Source organism: Lolium perenne, chromosome 2, assembly GCF_019359855.2.
Source record: "Lolium perenne isolate Kyuss_39 chromosome 2, Kyuss_2.0, whole genome shotgun sequence".
Lineage (NCBI taxonomy): Eukaryota > Viridiplantae > Streptophyta > Magnoliopsida > Poales > Poaceae > Lolium > Lolium perenne.
Genome location: NC_067245.2, coordinates 68,537,188 through 68,555,145, shown reverse-complemented (window position 1 = coordinate 68,555,145; position 17,958 = coordinate 68,537,188). Strand labels below are relative to the sequence as shown.

The 17,958-nt window shown below is 42.9% G+C and overlaps 1 protein-coding gene across 1 annotated transcript in view; it reads right to left on the bottom strand.

The window, feature by feature from the left end:
• The window catches only part of LOC127332880 (uncharacterized), a 29,650-nt gene extending 11,917 nt beyond the window's left edge, over positions 1-17,733 (bottom strand). The window contains exons 1-2 of the mRNA XM_071825362.1: positions 17,577-17,733; positions 15,930-16,280 (exon numbers count right to left, since the gene is read on the bottom strand). Of these exons, the coding sequence (XP_071681463.1) occupies positions 15,930-16,280; positions 17,577-17,733 (508 nt within the window). The remainder of the gene's footprint in view (positions 1-15,929; positions 16,281-17,576) is intronic.
• Between the last annotated feature and the right edge of the window lie 225 nt (positions 17,734-17,958).

Here is a 17,958-nt window from a genome sequence, read left to right as displayed (position 1 = left end):
CCACTTTCAGGTTATCATCCGAACCCCTTCCAGTATTAAGTTGCAAACAAAAGACAATTGCATTAAGTATGGTGCGTAATGTAATCAACACAAATATCCTTAGACAAAGCATCGATGTTTTATCCCTAGTGGCAACAGCACATCCACAACCTTAGAACTTTCTGTCACTGTCCCAGATTCAATGGAGGCATGAACCCACTATCGAGCATAAATACTCCCTCTTGGAGTTACAAGTATCAACTTGGCCAGAGCCTCTACTAGCAACGGAGAGCATGCAAGAACATAAACAACACATATATGATAGATTGATAATCAACTTGACATAGTATTCTATATTCATCGGATCCCAACAAACACAACATGTAGCATTACAAATAGATGATCTTGATCATGATAGGCAGCTCACAAGATCTAACATGATAGCACAATGAGGAGAAGACAACCATCTAGCTACTGCTATGGACACATAGTCCAGGGGTTGACTACTCACGCATCAATCCGGAGGCGATCATGGCGATGAAGAGTCCTCCGGGAGATGATTCCCCTCTCTGGCAGGGTGCCGGAGGCGATCTCCTGAATCCCCCGAGATGGGATTGGCGGCGGCTGCGTCTCTGGAAGGTTTTCCGTATCGTGGCTCTCGGTACAGGGGGTTTCGTGACGAAGGCTTTAAGTAGGCGGAAGGGCTGCGTCGGAGGGCTGACGAGGGGCCCACCCCATAGGGCGGCACGGGCCCCCCTTAGGCCGCGCGGCCCTATGGTGGCGGCGTCTCGTGGCCCCACTTCGTATCCTCTCCGGTCTTCTGGAAGCTTCGTGGAAAAATAAGACCCTGGGCGTTGATTTCGTCCAATTCCGAGAATATTTCCTTTGTAGGATTTCTGAAACCAAAAACAGCAGAAAACAGCAACTGGCTCTTCGGCATCTCGTCAATAGGTTAGTGCCGGAAAATGCATAATAATGATATAAAGTATGTATAAAACATGTGAGTATCATCATAAAAGTAGCATGGAACATAAGAAATTATAGATACGTTTGAGACGTATCAAGCATCCCCAAGCTTAGTTCCTACTCGCCCTCGAGTAGGTAAACGATAACAAGGATAATTTCTGAAGTGACATGCTATCATAATCTTGATCAATACTATTGTAAAGCATATGAGATGAATGCAGCGATTCGAAGCAATGGTAAAGACAATGGTTAAACAACTGAATCATATAGCAAAGACTTTTCATGAATAGTACTTTCAAGAACAAGCATCAATAAGACTTGCATAAGAGTTAACTCATAAGCAATAAATTCTTAGTAGAAAGCTTTGAAGCAACACAAAGGAAGATATAAGTTTCAGCAGTTGCTTTCAACTTCAACATGTATATCTCATGGATAATTGTCAACATAAAGCAATATAACAAGTGCAATAGGTAAACATGTAAGAATTAATGCACACAGTTGACACAAGTGTTTGCTTCTAAGATAGAAAGAAGTAGGTAAACTGACTCAACATAGAGTAAAAGAATGGCCCTTCGCAGAGGGAACCATGGATTACTATTTTTGTGCTAAAGCTTTTCATTTTGAAAACATAGAAACAATTTTGTCAACGGTAGTAATAATTCATATGTGTTATGTATAAGACATCCTATAAGTTGCAAGCCTCATGCATAGAATACCAATAGTGCTCGCACCTTGTCCTAATTAGCTTGGATTAACACGGATTATCATTGCATAACATATGTTTCAACCAAGTGTCACAAAGGGGTACCTCTATGCCGCCTGTACAGAGGTCTAAGGAGAAAGTTCGCATTGGATTTCTCGCTTTTGATTATTCTCAACTTAGACATCCATACCGGGACAACATAGACAACAGATAATGGACTCCTCTTTTAATGCTTAAGCATTTAACAACAGATAATATTCTCATAAGAGATTGAGGATTTGTGTCCAAACTGAAACTTCCTCCATGATTCATGGCTTTAGTTAGCGGCCCAATGTTCTTCTCTAACAATATGCATACTCAAACCCTTTGATCATGAAAATCACCCTTACTTCAGACAAGACGAACATGCATAGCAACTCACATGATATTCAACAAAGGTGTAATAGTTGATGGCGTCCCTAGAAACATGGTTACCGCTCAACAAGCAACTTATAAGAAATAAGATACATAGCAACATATTCAATACCACAATAGTTTTTAAGGCTATTTTCCTATGAGCTATGTATTGTAAAGGCAAAGAATAGAATTTTAAAGGTAGCACTCAAGTAATGTACTTTGGAATGGCAAAGAAATACCATGTAGTAGGTAGGTATGGTGGACACAAATGGCATAGTTTTTGGCTCAAGGATTTGGATGCATGAGAAGTAATCCCTCTCAATACAAGGCTTAGGCTAGCAAGGTTGTTTGACGCAAACTCAAGTATAAACGGGTACAGCAAAACTTACATAAGAACATATTGCAAGCATTATAAGACTCTACATTGTCTTCCTTGTTGTTCAAACACCTTAACCAGAAAATATCTAGACTTAGAGAGACCAATCATGCAAACCAAATTTTAACAAGCTCTATGTAGTTCTTCATTAATAGGTGCAAAGTACATGATGCAATAGCTTAAACATGATCTATATGAGCACAACAATTGCCAAGTATCAAATTATTCAAGACATTATACCAATTACCACATGAAGCATTTTCCGTTTCCAACCATATAACAATGAACGAAGCTGTTTTCAACCTTCGCCATGAACATTAAAAGTAGCACTAAGAACACATGTGTTCATATGCAACAGCGGAGCGTGTCTCTCTCCCACACAAAGAATGCTAGGATCCGATTTTATTCAAACAAAAACAAAAATAAAAGCAAACAGACGCTCCAAGTAAAGCACATAAGATGTGACTGAATAAAAATATAGTTTCACTAGAGGTGACCTGATAAGTTGTCGATGAAGAAGGGGATGCCTTGGTCATCACCAAGCTTAGATGCTTGAGTCTTCTTGAAATATGCAGGGATGAACCACGGGGGCATTCCCAAGCTTAGACTTTTCACTCTTCTTGATCATATTGTATCATCCTCCTCTCTTGACCCTTGAAAACTTCCTCCACACCAAACTCGAAACAAACTCATTAGAGGGTTAGTGCATAATTGAAAATTCATATATTCAGAGGTGACATAATCATTTTTAACACTTCTGGACATTGCACAAAGCTACTGAAAGTTAATGGAACAAACAAATCCATCAAACATAGCAAAACAGGCAATGCGAAATAAAAGGCAGAATCTGTCAAAACAGAAAAATCCGTAAAGACGAATTTTTCTGGGGCACTTAACTTTCTCAGATGAAAAAGCTCAAATTGAATGAAAGTTGATTACATATCTGAGGATCACGCACGTAAATTGGCAGAATTTTCTGAGTTACCTACAGACGGGGCTGCTAAATTTCGTGACAGCAATAAATCTGTTTCTGCGCAGTAATCCAAATCTAGTATCAACATTACTATTAACTTCCAAGACTCAAATATAAAACAAAAGTGTTGTAGTAAAATAATGGGTTGTCTCGCATAAGCGCTTTTCTTTAACGCCTTTCAGCTAGGCGCAGAACGTGTGAATCAAGTAACATCAAGAGATGAAGCATCAACATCATAATTTGTTCTAATAATAGAATCATAAGGTAACTTCATTCTCTTTCTAGGGAAGTGTTCCATACCTTTCTTGAGAGGAAATTGATACTTAATATTACCTTCCTTCATATCAATAGTAGCACCAACAGTTCGAAGAAAAGGTCTTCCCAATATGATGGGACAAGATACATTGCATTCAATATCCAAGACAACAAAATCAACGGGGACAAGGTTATTGTTAACCATAATGCGAACATTATCAATCCTCCCCAAAGGTTTCTTTATAGCATTATCAGCAAGATTAACATCCAAATAACAATTTTTCAATGGTGGCAAATCAAGCATATCATAGATTTTCTTAGGCATAACATAAATACTTGCACCAAGATCACATAAAGCATTACAATCAAAATCATTGACCTTCATCTTAATGATGGGCTCCCAACCATCTTCCAACTTCCTAGGAATAGAAGTTTCAAGTTTTAATTTATCTTCTCTAGCTTTTATGAGAGCATTTGTAATATGTTTTGTAAAGGCCAAATTTATAGCACTAGCATTAGGAATTTTAGCAAGTTTTTGTAAGAACTTTATAACTTCAGAGATGTGACAATCATCAAAATCTAAACCTTTATGATCTACAGCAATAGGATCATTGTCCCCGATATTTTGAAAAATTTCAGCAGTTTTATCACAAACAGTTTCAGCAGTTTCAGGCAATTTTGCACGCTTTGCACTAGGAGTAGAAACATTGCCAACACCAATTATTTTACCATTGATAGTAGGAGGTGTAGCAACATGTGAAGCATCAACATTACTAGTGGTTGTAATAGTCCAAACTTTAGCTATATTATTCTTTTTAGCAAGTTTTTCGTTTTCTTCTCTTTCCGACCTAGCATGCAATTCAGCCATTAATCTAATATTTTCATTAATTCGAACTTGGATGGCATTTGTTGTAGCAAATAACTTAGTATCTTTATCTTTATTAGGCATAACTTTCAATTTTAAAAGATCAACATCAGCAGCAAGGCTATCAACCTTAGAAGCAAGAATATCAATTTTACCAAGCTTTTCTTCAACAGATTTATTAAAAGCAGTTTGTGTACTAATAAATTCTTTAAGCATGGCTTCAAGACCAGAGGGTAAACTCCTATTATTGTTGTAAGAATTACCATAAGAATTACCATAACCATTTCCATTATTAGAAGGATATGGCCTATAGTTGTTACCAGAATTATTCCTATAAGCATTGTTGTTGAAATTATTACTTTTAATGAAGTTCACATCAACATTCTCTTCTTGAGCAACCAATGAAGCTAAAGGAACATTATTAGGATCAACATTAGATCTACCATTCACAAGCATAGACATAATAGCATCAATCTTATCACTCAAGGAGGAGGTTTCTTCAACAGAATTTACCTTCTTACCTTGTGGAGCCCTTTAAGTGTGCCATTCAGAGTAGTTGATCATCATATCATCAAGAAGCTTTGTTGCCGCGCCTAAGGTGATGGACATAAAGGTACCTCCAGCAGCTGAATCCAATAGGTTCCGCGAAGAAAAATTTAATCCTGTATAGAAGGTTTGGATGATCATCCAAGTAGTTAGTCCATGGGTTGGGCAATTCTTCACCAAAGATTTCATTCTTTCCCATGCTTGGGCAACATGTTCATTATCCAATTGCTTAAAATTCATTATGCTACTTCTCAAAGATATAATTTTAGCAGGAGGATAATATCTACCAATGAAAGCATCTTTACATTTAGTCCATGAATCAATACTATTCTTAGGCAAAGATAGCAACCAATCTTTAGCTCTTCCTCTTAAGGAGAAAGGAAACAATTTCAGTTTTATAATATCACCATCTACATCCTTATACTTTTGCATTTCACAAAGTTCAACAAAATTATTAAGATGAGCAGCAGCATCATCAGAACTAACACCAGAAAATTGCTCTCTCATGACAAGATTCAGTAAAGCAGGTTTAATTTCAAAAAATTATGCTGTAGTAGCAGGTGGAGCAATAGGTGTGCATAGGAAATCATTATTTGTGCTAGTGAAGTCACACCGCTTAGTGTTTTCAGGAGTATTCATTTTAACAATAGTAAACAAAGCAAACTAAATAAGGTAAATGCAAGTAACGATTTTTTTTGTGTTTTTAATATAGAGCATGCAAACAAGACAGTAAATAAAGTAAAACTAGCAACTAATTTTTTTGTATTTTTGATGTAGAGAACAAACGAAGCAGTGAATAAAATAAAGTAAAGCAAGACAAAAACAAAGTAAAGAGATTGGAAGTGAGAGACTCCCCTTGCAGCGTGTCTTGATCTCCCCGGCAACGGCGCCAGAAAAAGAGCTGCTGGCGTGTAGTTGACGTGGGAGATAGAAATCTTTGTGGTGTAACTTTCTTCAGGTCCCCGGCAACGGCGCCAGAAAAAGAGCTTGATGCGTGCAGTTAACACACGTCTGTTGGGAACCCCAAGAGGAAGGTGTGATGCATACAGTAGCAAGTTTTCCCTCAGTAAGAGACCAAGGTTATCGAACCAGTAGGAGTCAAGGAACACGTGAAGGTTGTTGGTGACGGAGTGTAGTGCGGCGCAACACCAGGGATTCCGGCGCCAACGTGAAACCTGCACAACACAATCAAAGTACTTTGCCCCAACGTAACAGTGAGGTTGTCAATCTCACCGGCTTGCTGAAAACAAAGGATTAACCGTATAGTGTGGAAGATGATGTTTGTTTGCGAAGAACAGTAAAGAACAAGTATTGCAGTAGATTGTATTTCAGATGTAAAGAATGGACCGGGGTCCACAGTTCACTAGTGGTGTCTCTCCCATAAGATAAATAGCATGTTGGGTGAACAAATTACAGTTGGCCAATTGACAAATAGAGAGGGCATAACAATGCACATACATGTCACGATGACTACTATGAGATTTAATCAGGGCATTACGACAAAGTACATAGACCGCTATCCAGCATGCATCTATGCCTAAAAAGTCCACTTTCAGGTTATCATCCGAACCCCTTCCAGTATTAAGTTGCAAACAACAGACAATTGCATTAAGTATGGTGCGTAATGTAATCAACACAAATATCCTTAGACAAAACATCGATGTTTTATCCCTAGTGGCAACAGCACATCCACAACCTTAGAACTTTCTCTCACATCGTCCCTGCATTCAATGGAGGCATGAACCCACTATCGAGCATAAATACTCCCTCTTGGAGTTACAAGTATCAACTTGGCCAGAGCTTCTACTAGCAACGGAGAGCATGCAAGAACATAAACAACACATATATGATAGATTGATAATCAACTTGGCATAGTATTCTATATTCATCGGATCCCAACAAACACAACATGTAGCATTACAAATAGACGATCTTGATCATGATAGGCAGCTCACAAGATCTAACATGATAGCACAATGAGGAGAAGACAACCATCTAGCTACTGCTATGGACCCATAGTCCAGGGGTGGACTACTCACACATCAATCCGGAGGCGATCATGGCGATGAAGAGTCCTCCGGGAGATGATTCCCCTCTCCGGCAGGGTGCCGGAGGCGATCTCCTGAATCCCCCGAGATGGGATTGGCGGCGGCTGCGTCTCTGGAAGGTTTTCCGTATCGTGGCTCTCGGTACAGGGGGTTTCGTGACGAAGGCTTTAAGTAGACGGAAGGGCATCGTCGGAGGGCTGACGAGGGGCCCACCCCATAGGGCGGCGCGGGCCCCCCTTAGGCCACGCGGCCCTATGGTGGCGGCACCTCGTGGCCCCACTTCGTATCCTCTCCGGTCTTCTGGAAGCTTCGTGGAAAAATAAGACCCTGGGCGTTGATTTCGTCCAATTCCGAGAATATTTCCTTTGTAGAATTTCTGAAACCAAAAACAGCAGAAAACAGCAACTGGCTCTTCGGCATCTCGTCAATAGGTTAGTGCCGGAAAATGCATAATAATGACATAAAGTATGTATAAAACATGTGAGTATCATCATAAAAGTAGTATGGAACATAAGAAATTATAGATACGTTTGAGACGTATCAAGCGCCCCAACCGATGGCCAGTAGACCAGGATTAAGTTTAAGTTTAGTTATGTTTAAATTTGAGCTACTTTGGTATAAATTTCGTATGATTTTGAGTTTTTAAATGTCAATTTAAATTTTAAAATGGCTGCCTTTTGGGGCCGCCGGTGTGGTGTGGGAGCAGCATCCCTAAATAGAGGATGATGTGCCGGAGCCCCCCAAACGGAGGTGTCGGCGCCCCTGCCGGTGGAGATGCTCTTATAGATAGATCATGATCATGGTAACAGAAATCGTCAACCTGATGATGATTTGATGTTGCACTCGACCTTGAACATAAGTACTAGTACGGTCTCACAATTTTTTTAATCATTATACTTTGCAACATTTAGCGGATGCGCCAAATTCAGAGATAGATCATGATCATGGTAACAAATTTTCAACGTGATGATGATTTGATGTTGCACTCGGGCTCGAACAGAAGTACTACTACTGTCTCACAAATTCTTTATCATTATACTTTGCAAGATTTAGCGGATGCGCCAATTTGAGAGATAGATCATGATCATGGTACGTAACAAATTTTCAACATGGTGATGATTTGATGTTGCACTCGGCCTAGAAGAGAAGTACTAGTACGGTCTAACAATTCTTTTTATTATTATACTTTGCAAGATCTAGCGGATACACTAATTTCAGAGATAGATCATGATCATGGTAGTGACCGATATTCAAGGTGATGATGATTTGATTTTACACTCGACGTTAAACAGAGGTACTAGTACGGTATCACAATTTTTTATCATTATACTTGGACCTTAGCCAAATTCAAAATCTCATAGCGGCAAAACTTCCCGCCCACAAAATACAAAAATTTCACAAGCTTCCAAATTCCCATTCTACCCCTGTGGAGATGACAGCAAAGTCGGTTGGTGGGGGGGTCTGCCCGTCATTTTTTGGATCACCACCTCCCTAGCCCCGGAAACCCTCCCAAAAAAATACATTTCCTTCAGTCTCTCCTCTGAGACCACCCACCGGAACTTCTCAAGTCCCTCTCTCTCCCACCTCCACGACCACCGCACCGGAACATCCCCGCCGGACTTCCCTGCCCTACCCGAGGCCTCACGATCCTCGTCATTCGGCTGCCTGCTGGAGCCGCTTCATCGACGTCGTCATCAACCGGACCGGATCATCCCCGCCGAACCTCGAAACCATATACTCATCCAGCAGTCTACCGCAGTCGCTTTAGCTGCGGTATCGTCCACCCCACCGGAGCTGCTTCGCCGGATCCGTCGTCCACCGCATCGGATCTTGCTCACCGACACCACTGTGCATGAACCGGATCTGCTTCACCGGCGCCGTGCATGATCCACACCTATCTAAACTCTTCTACTGTCACTTTTCTATTGCTGCCTGCAAGTTCTTGTTTAATCATGGGGGAACCTGTTTGTGCTAACGACGCGTCGTTACGTTTTTGCAGATGAGATGAGTAACCATGAAGTGTAATGGCCGTCTCTCCAACCCCAAGTAGCACATGTAGTGTACGGACTTGATCATCAGATCTATCAACCTCAGGAAGATTGATTCCCACAAAGTGCTTCTCCTAATGTAAGTCCTTTCACTCCCTTGTTTTAGCGCCATGTTCTGCGTTCAGATACTTGTTTGTCTGAAGCTCTTTTAGTTCATTCCTAGCTATGACAGTAACACCTTGCTATTTTCTAGTTCATTGCTAACTTTAAGCGATTAAACATTTTGGTTTGCATTCCCTGCTCTGTAGATATAGCCATCATAACTTCTATCTTGCTCAGTCGTTGTTACAAAAATTATAGCCTGCTACTATTCTGTTCATGCCAATCTTGTTCTCCCTGAACATGTTGGTTCGCATTCCCTGTACTACAGGTGATGCCATTGTTATTTCTATCTACTTCATCGTAAGCTAACAAAGTAACTGCCTGCTATTAGTTCCTGCATGCTATCGCTCTGCCATCATGCAGTACGAATTTATTTGAACTCGTCACAGTAGCTACTTCGATCATAATTTTGTCTGCCATCTGATTATTGAAAAGCTGCAATATTAACTTGTTTCTCTTACTTGGCATGGCGCTCACATATGGAGTGCTGAACATATTGGTGTGCATTCCCCCTTCTACAAGTTCACAGGTGATCCCACTATATTCCGTTTCTGGTCCATCCTAAGCCGTAGCATTAACTATCCTCTATGTGTTGCTCATTACAACTTTATATCCCGAAGCAAATTGATTTGCATTCCCTTATCTACAAGTTTATGAGTGATGCCATTATAACTCCTATCTGTTTTATTCCTAGATATTATAGAAGTTTATATCCCGAAACATCTTGATTTGCATCCCCTTCACCATAAGTTCAGGAGTATTATTTAGTTCACGGCCAATTTGAAGTAATTGCACTTGGCACATGTTGGTTCGCATTCCCTCCTCTTTAGCTTTTGCCATCGTAACTTCTATTTTTTGGTTTACATTCCCTGTTTGTAGATGTAGCCATCACAAATTTATCTTGCTCAGTCGTTGTTACAAAATTTATAACCTGCTACTATGTTGTTCATGCCAATTTTGTACTCCCTGAACATGTTGGTTTGCATTCCCTGCACTACAGGTGATACCATTGTTAATTCTATCTAATTCGTCGTAAGCTAACGAAGTAAGGACTTAGTTGGCACACTATCACTCTGCTATCTGGCCTGTAGTACAAATAAACTGTTCATACTACTAGATAATAAATTTGTGTGCCATCTTGTTCTTCAAAAGCTGCAATACTGACTTATTACTCTTAGTGTGGCGCTCACATAGGCCTGCCAGTGTGTATATATGCATGAACACACATTCTAGGGAGATTCATGCCACATCGCTCACTATTTTTGGTGTTCAATGCATGAATACCACCGGGACGGAGGGAGTACATAATTATGTTTATCATGCTGGAACTCGTATGTATGACTGATCGTATCTTCATGCAGAGTAACAAATAACTCCCTTCAGAAACCAAGCGAAATCGCATGGCCCGGCCCAACAAGTAAAAACAGTTTTAACGCACGTCGAACCACCAATTAAACGGGCTGTCCCATAGGCTTACTAGGCCAGCCCAATTGCGTTTGAAGTGGACCCCAACTAATAACCGCAAACAGAAAAGTGGGGCTCACGTCCTTATTGGGCCAGCCCACTTGGTTTCAGGTGGATCCCACTCATTAACTCGGCCGGCCTGGTAACAGAACAGTGGGCCCCACCTTTTGTTTTGGAAAGTGGGACCCACAGGCTTATTGGGCCGGCCCAGTTAGTATGTGGGGTCCACCTTAAAGCAATTGGGCCGGCCCAAAACAATTGGGCCGGCCCAAAGCAATTGGGCCGGCCCATAACTGGAAAGTGGGACCCACAGGCTTATTGGGCCGGCCCGCTAACTGATTGGGCCAGCCCACTTGCTCTAGGGTGGACCCCATTTACTAAATGGACCGGCCCCATAACAAAAAGTGGGACCCACATTCTTAAAGGGCCAGCCCACTAACTTATTGGGCCAGCCCACTTGCTCTATGGTGGACCCCACTTACTAAATGGGTCGGCCCCATAACAGAAAAGTGGGCCCCACGTTCTTAATGGGCCGGCCCACTAACTTATTGGGCCAGCCCACTTGCTTCATGGTGGACCCCACTTACTAATTGGGCCGGCCCACTACCTTCTTGGGCCGGCCCACTTGCTTTAAGGTGGACTCCACTTGGTAAATGGGCCGGCCCGGTAACAGGAAAGTGGGCCCCACTTTTCTTGTGGGCTAGCCCTTTTGCCTGTTGACCGGTCAAACGAGTTCATTCGGCCCGGCCCACATGCTTAGTGGGCTGGTCCATTTAAATTTTGACTAGTCAACCTTAGAGGTTAGGCCCGGCCCACGTACCTAATGGACCAGCCCAGCTATATAGTTGACCGGTCAAACTAAGTCAGCTGGCCCGACCCGCAAACTAAATGGGCCGGCCCGCTTAAGGCGTGGCAGGCCTCGTGTGGGCCTGCCATCTACCACGGGGGTTTAGCCGGTTAACGGCGTTAACTGGCAGTTAACGGCGTCTGCCACGTGTCAGTTTGCATGACGTCAGCAGTCAACGGGCTCCCGAAAACACTTCTGCAACGGTCCGATTTTTCGTGGCGAAAGGGCGCCCAAACGCGACGGAACGAAAAAAAACGTGGTAGGACTTTGCCTGACGCAGTTTCGACCGCAGAACCCATATCGTCGAGTTAGGCCCATAGGCGACGAAAAATGGCCCTTAGTGGACGATTTTGGGACGTTGTGTATCAGAACTTTTCTTGTAGTGCACCCTCTTTCTCTCTCTGTCGGCGGTTAGCTTCCACCCTCTATGTATGCTAAAGGGCGGTTACCCAGTACGCTAAAGTTTGGTTTTCTGCATTATTTTTCACGAGCTAAATTATAAACTCTTTTAGGCATTATTTTTCACGCAAAAATGATAAACCATCACCGATTTGTTGTAGCCTTTACTTTTCACGCAAAAAATGATACACGATCACCCATTTCTTGTAGCCATTACTTTGCACGTAAAAAATGATAAACCATCACCAATTTGTTGTAGCCATTACTTTTCACGCAAAAATGATACACCATCACCCATTTCTTGTAGCCATTACTTTCCACGCAAAAAATGATAAACCATCACCGATTTCTTGTAGCCATTATTTTTCACGCAAAAAATGATACACCACCCATTTCTTGTAGCCATTACTTTCCACGCAAAAAATGATTAGCCATCACCGATTTGTTGTAGCCATTACTTTTCACGCAAAAAATGATGAACAATCACTGATTTCTTGTAGCCATTACGGTAAAATGATAAACTATCACGAATTACCATTTCTTTTAGGCATTACTTTTCACGGTAAAATGATAAACTATATCACGAAGTTCCATTTCCGTCAAGATAGTCCGCATTACTTTTTTGTTGAGATATATACCCCCACAACGGTCATCTCCTCCTTAATTTATTGTATAAACCCCCACAACGGTCACCTCCTCCTTAATTTATTGTGTAAACCCCTACAACGGTCATCTCTCCTTATAAACAGCCACAACGACCATCCCTTGTGTCAATAGGTTCTGCCTCTCTCTTCTTCATTCACATACACTTGATCCATTGCCATGGCTTCCAGGTCTCGGACGCGGACCGAAGGGGAAGGGGAAGGGGCGGCCGGGGTGGTGGATCATCATCATTTCCACCACCACCGTCAACACTGCCATTGATCATAGAAGAGTTCTTCATCGTCGTCTATGAAGACCCTTTGGTCAAGAAGGTATGTACGCGTTCCCAAATATAAGATGCATGTGATTAATTATGGGCATGTTCTAAAGAACCTTTAATTTCAAACGATCGGCGCTCGATCTCTTTGCAGGCACTCCCAAAAAAGTTTGCGGACTATCTTGACGGCCAGGAGCCAGCTAAGGTGTATCTGCGAGCAGCTGACTGCGGTCCTCGTCTCTGGACCGTGGAGGTCCTATTTGACGGACAAGGCCGGATGTACCTCGACAAGGGCTGGTAGAATTTCGCCATCACGCACGGTGTGGATTTCGGCTGCTACGTACACTTCAAATATGAAGGCGATGATGTGCTCACAGTGAAGGTGTTCGACGGAACAATGTGCAGGAAGTACTACTACTCAGACGACGAAGATACTGACGATGAAAGCGACGACGACGTGAAGCCATGCATCCATCCCCTTTAGATAAGGGGATTATGACCAAGAATACATATGTAGCTTCATATGCATCGATTTAGAGATCTAGCTATTTTCTATATATTATGCATGTTTAGCATAAGAGTCACTTTAGATTAAGCTGCGAAAATAGTCACCTGCCATGGGCTGAGGCGGCCCCACAGAGCGGTTCTATATTATATTCTCTAAATAAATAGACGACCCCAGCGGTCATTGGCTGCGGAGGCCCCACAGAGCGGCAATATATGATTTTCTATAAATAAATAGATGACCCCACTGGTCATTGGCTGCGGTAGCCCCACAGAGCGGCAAATATATGTATTTTCCTAAAAAAAATAGACGACCCCACTGGTCATTGGCTACGGCAGCCTCACAGAGCGGCAATATATGACTTTTCCTGAAAAATAGACGACCTCACTGGTCATTGGCTGCGGCAGCCCTATAGAGCGGCCCCATTTGTCATTGGCAGCACCGCGTATACAATCAGGAAATAAAACGGCTCACGCGTCAGTGATAGATGGATGGCTACCCGTCAGCACGAGACGGTCAGAGAGGAACTGCCCTCTGTGCAGCCCCACCCGTCAGATTAACAGTAACGGTAAGGCCTCTGACCTGACGGCAACCCTCCCGTCCGAGCGTCTGCGAGGGGTTTCAAACTAGAGGGAGGGGAAAACTGAGGAAAAACTAACGAGCTGGGGAAAACTGAGCACAACTAAGGACCCGAGGGCACGGAAATAGAAATCCCTTGAAATAACATGGTCTGTATTGGGGCGGTGCCATCCATGGTCCCGGTGCCCATTGCCCATACGGCCTCGCGTGTCGTGGAGACCTCTCTCTTGGAGGTGATCTTGGACGCTTCACATGTGATGATCGGTTATAGTTGAAACCGGTTGCTTGGTTTGCATATTTGGACAGCAACATATCGAAGGTTGGCTTTGCTTGCTTGCGCTGCACCTTGACCTCATTGGTCTTCTACTTGTCAACTTCTGGACTCTTGGGCTTAATGAACTTAGTAAGTACAACCCTTTGCACTTGTGATTGCCCCCCGAATGCAGGATTTTTTATAGTGATCTTTAGCGTCTCCTTGCCATTGGGTTTCTTGCCAAGAACAATCTCTCTTCTCAAGTCCTTGTCGCTCTCCTCGATGTTCCTGGGTTCACCAACAAAAATATTATTTTTATTAGCGGATTTGGCCGCCTCTGGCCGAATTAATACCTTCTTCCCCTGCAGCTCTAAAGTGTTCATCGGAAATGGCTGCTTGTCAATTTGCATATCAGCAAAGCTCAATCATCTATCATTTATAGCCGATTGTATATGTCGTCCAAAAACATTGCAATCATTAGTAGCATGAGAAAAAGAATTATGATATTTGCAATAAGCACGCCGTTTTAACTCCTCAAACGGCGGTAAAGTGTGAGACGGACGAATGTATTTGTATTTTAACATAGCATCAAATATCCTATCACATTTGGCTACATCAAAACTGAATGTCATCTCACCCTCAAGATTCTTCGAATCGGCATAAGAGCATCACATGTATAAGGTTTGGCCTTTGAGGGCCAAAATATTAGCTTCATTGTTCGAATTGTCACTATTGTATTCAAATGTGTTTATGCGAGGATGATCAGACTTAGATCTATGCACTTATTTTCTTTCTTTGCTTCGGTTTTCTTGAGCTAAAGCTCTTTGCAATACTTGTCTAATACTCAAATACTTATAAGATTCAATTTTTCTTTAATGTGAGTTCTTAAACCATTAAGAACCAAATCTGCCATGTCTCTTTCCGTAACCACCAAACTATAACATCGGTTTTTAGTATATATGAATCTCTTGACGTAATCGGTAACCGATTCATCATGTTTTTGTCTAACCGATGTAAGATGCGACAACTTAAGCTCATTATCACCACTATAAAAAGATTCATGGAATTTATTTTCTAGATGATACCAAGTATTGATAGAACCATAAGGTAAAGCAGAAAACCATGAAAAAGCGGTACCGGTTAAAGACAAGGGAAATAAACACCCTTTTAAAGGACCGGTTTTGCCAACTTCTCCCAGTTGTGCTAGATATTGACTAACATGTTCCCAAATTGTCTTATTGTCTACCCCATTAAATTTAGCAAAACCAGGCACCTTGTAGCCTTGGGGGTACAGTAAAGCATCGAAATATTCCGGATAAGGTTTTTGATACATCTGGCTTATAGGCTCAATTCCGAAGTTATCATAGAACATTTTTTGCAATTCTGACCTAAGTGTGGCCATGTTTTCGTCTATGGCAGACGAATTTACTTGTGGTAATTTCACAGGAACAATATCATTACTAGCCATGGAATTTACTCACGCTGCTGGTACCGAATTAAAATCCGGCGCATGTTCGTGGCTACTAGGCGTGGGACCTGGTTCGGTGGTATCACCGAATAAGGCACACTCCTAATAGGAGTAGGGCATGCTGGCGCGGTCATGATCTGACTATCTTGGCTAAAGTAAGGATTCATCGGCATCTCATGAAGAAGTGCCGATGAAGTAGGTAATGTTGGATTAGGGTTTTCTACAACAGCGCTTGTACCAACATTAACAGAAGCATCACGAGGCATGTTTTTACAAGCTTTCAAGTATTCTACCATGGCATCGTAGGCTTGACGACTAGATTCAGTAGCATAATGATTAATTGCAGCCAGTTGATCAGTAGAAAATAAGCTAGTATTTACAGAGGGCTCAGCTGAATCGCTGAGCATTGGTGGAAGTTTGACCTCCCCAAGCGAAGTTGCGCCGCCTTGGCGGTCTTTCTTGAAGCTTGCAAGGAACGTCTCTCTGTCTTCCTCCTCTTGCCTCTTCTTCAAAGCCTCAAACTTCTCCTTGCGCTGCCTTTCCAGTGCATCAAGTTTCTCTTGACGCTTCCTCTTGAGCGCCTCATAGGCTTCGAGTTGTTCAGCCGAAAGATCATCGAAGCTAGTCTTGATGATGTTTTCGGCGCTAACCTCAGCAGGCTAGGGTAGCTTGCCGTCTGACATGATGATCTTCCCCAGCGGAGTTGCCAAAAAGTGTGTTCGCACACGAACACGTCACCGTGTACCTCCGGCGTCGAGCGCGATACGCAGGACACGTCGCCGGAGGAGGCTCGCCGGAAGCGCGATACGCAGGATAATCCGACGGGCTCTTTTGAAAACCCGAAACCCCACAGGCCCAGGAGAGACCCCGTCTGGGCGCACGGTGGTGATGGGCTGCCCTAGGTTGGTTCGCCCACCCCTAGGACCTCGCAGATCGAAGCTCTCCAACATGAAGAACACCAACAAACGAAGAGCAGAAAATAAGGAGGGGAGAGAAAAAGTAAAGGTTTGTAGATTGGTTTTGCGATTGTGTGTTGTTGTCCAATCGGCCATCACCCTTCATGTATGATAGACGGTTGGATTCACGTCACAAACCCTAATTAGGGTCTAACTCGAACAAGTAAACCTGCAATTTCCGTAACTGTTCAGTCAGAAACCTTCCTGCACCTTTTTGAGGCAGCGAACGATCTCGGATCAAAATCTCGTAAACAGAAAAGTTGTTCGTCTTGAAAAAACGAAGAACTTTCGTGTTCACAACTTTTTCATCTGAGCATAGCTTGATCGTTTTGGTGTCTATCATTTTTTCATTTGAGGCCATCTTCAAATTTTCACTCTTTAAAGGCAAAATTGGTTGTCAACACCGTTGTTATCCTGATGATCATTATATTTTTCTCTGTACTGATCACTGCGTCGATCAGTATGACTGGTTGTAACCATGTTGGTGCGATCTGTTGCTTTGTAGCCGAAACCTCTTCTCCTCTTTCGACGCTCTCGTCGGTTCCCGAAGTTATTCAGGTGCCTTTGATTGCTCTCACTATCGTTGTTGTGTGGGCGAGGTTTTCACATGTGGTCTTCGCCATCAGCCTAGCTATTGGTAGTCTCCATCAATTTGGTGATGGACTTCGATAGGTTAGCCGCCAGTCGACGTTGATTGATCTCTGATTGCTCTTTGACTAGTTGAACACACCTTTGCGCTGCATCCCACTCCGTTTGAGAGACTAAGATGGTGGTGTTGGCGTCGCTATTGTTAGCTCTTTCTTCCTGTTGTTGATTATCCCCGACACGCGCAATGTTGTCGGCCGCAGTAGTTTTGGTTCCTGCCTCCGAATCGAAGGTAACGCAGACCTGGTATTGCGCTGGTCATGCCACGATTAGAGAAATAATACGCTTGCCAATGCTTTCTTCGTCAGAGGAGTACTCGATGGCGCACACAAAGGGAAGAGCGTTCGAAGCGAGCTCATGTCTGGTGTCGCAGTCGAGGAAGTAGTACGATGTCAGATCTGATGATTCAGACTCATCAGATCCGACAGGCATAGTGGACATGGTGCGTCGTGATGATGACGACGGTGATGTAGTGGTTGTTGAAGAAGCAGCCGATAAATCTACCTCGGTCGATGATGGAGCGGTGGACGTAGCAGTCGATGAAGTCACGGCTGCTGGAGAGCCCAAAGTGATCGGGTTCGGGAGGCGAAGAATGCCACCAGCGCTGATGTTGATGTGGACGCTCCCGAACGTCATGTCCATCTCGCCACGCAGGCCCGAGAAGGC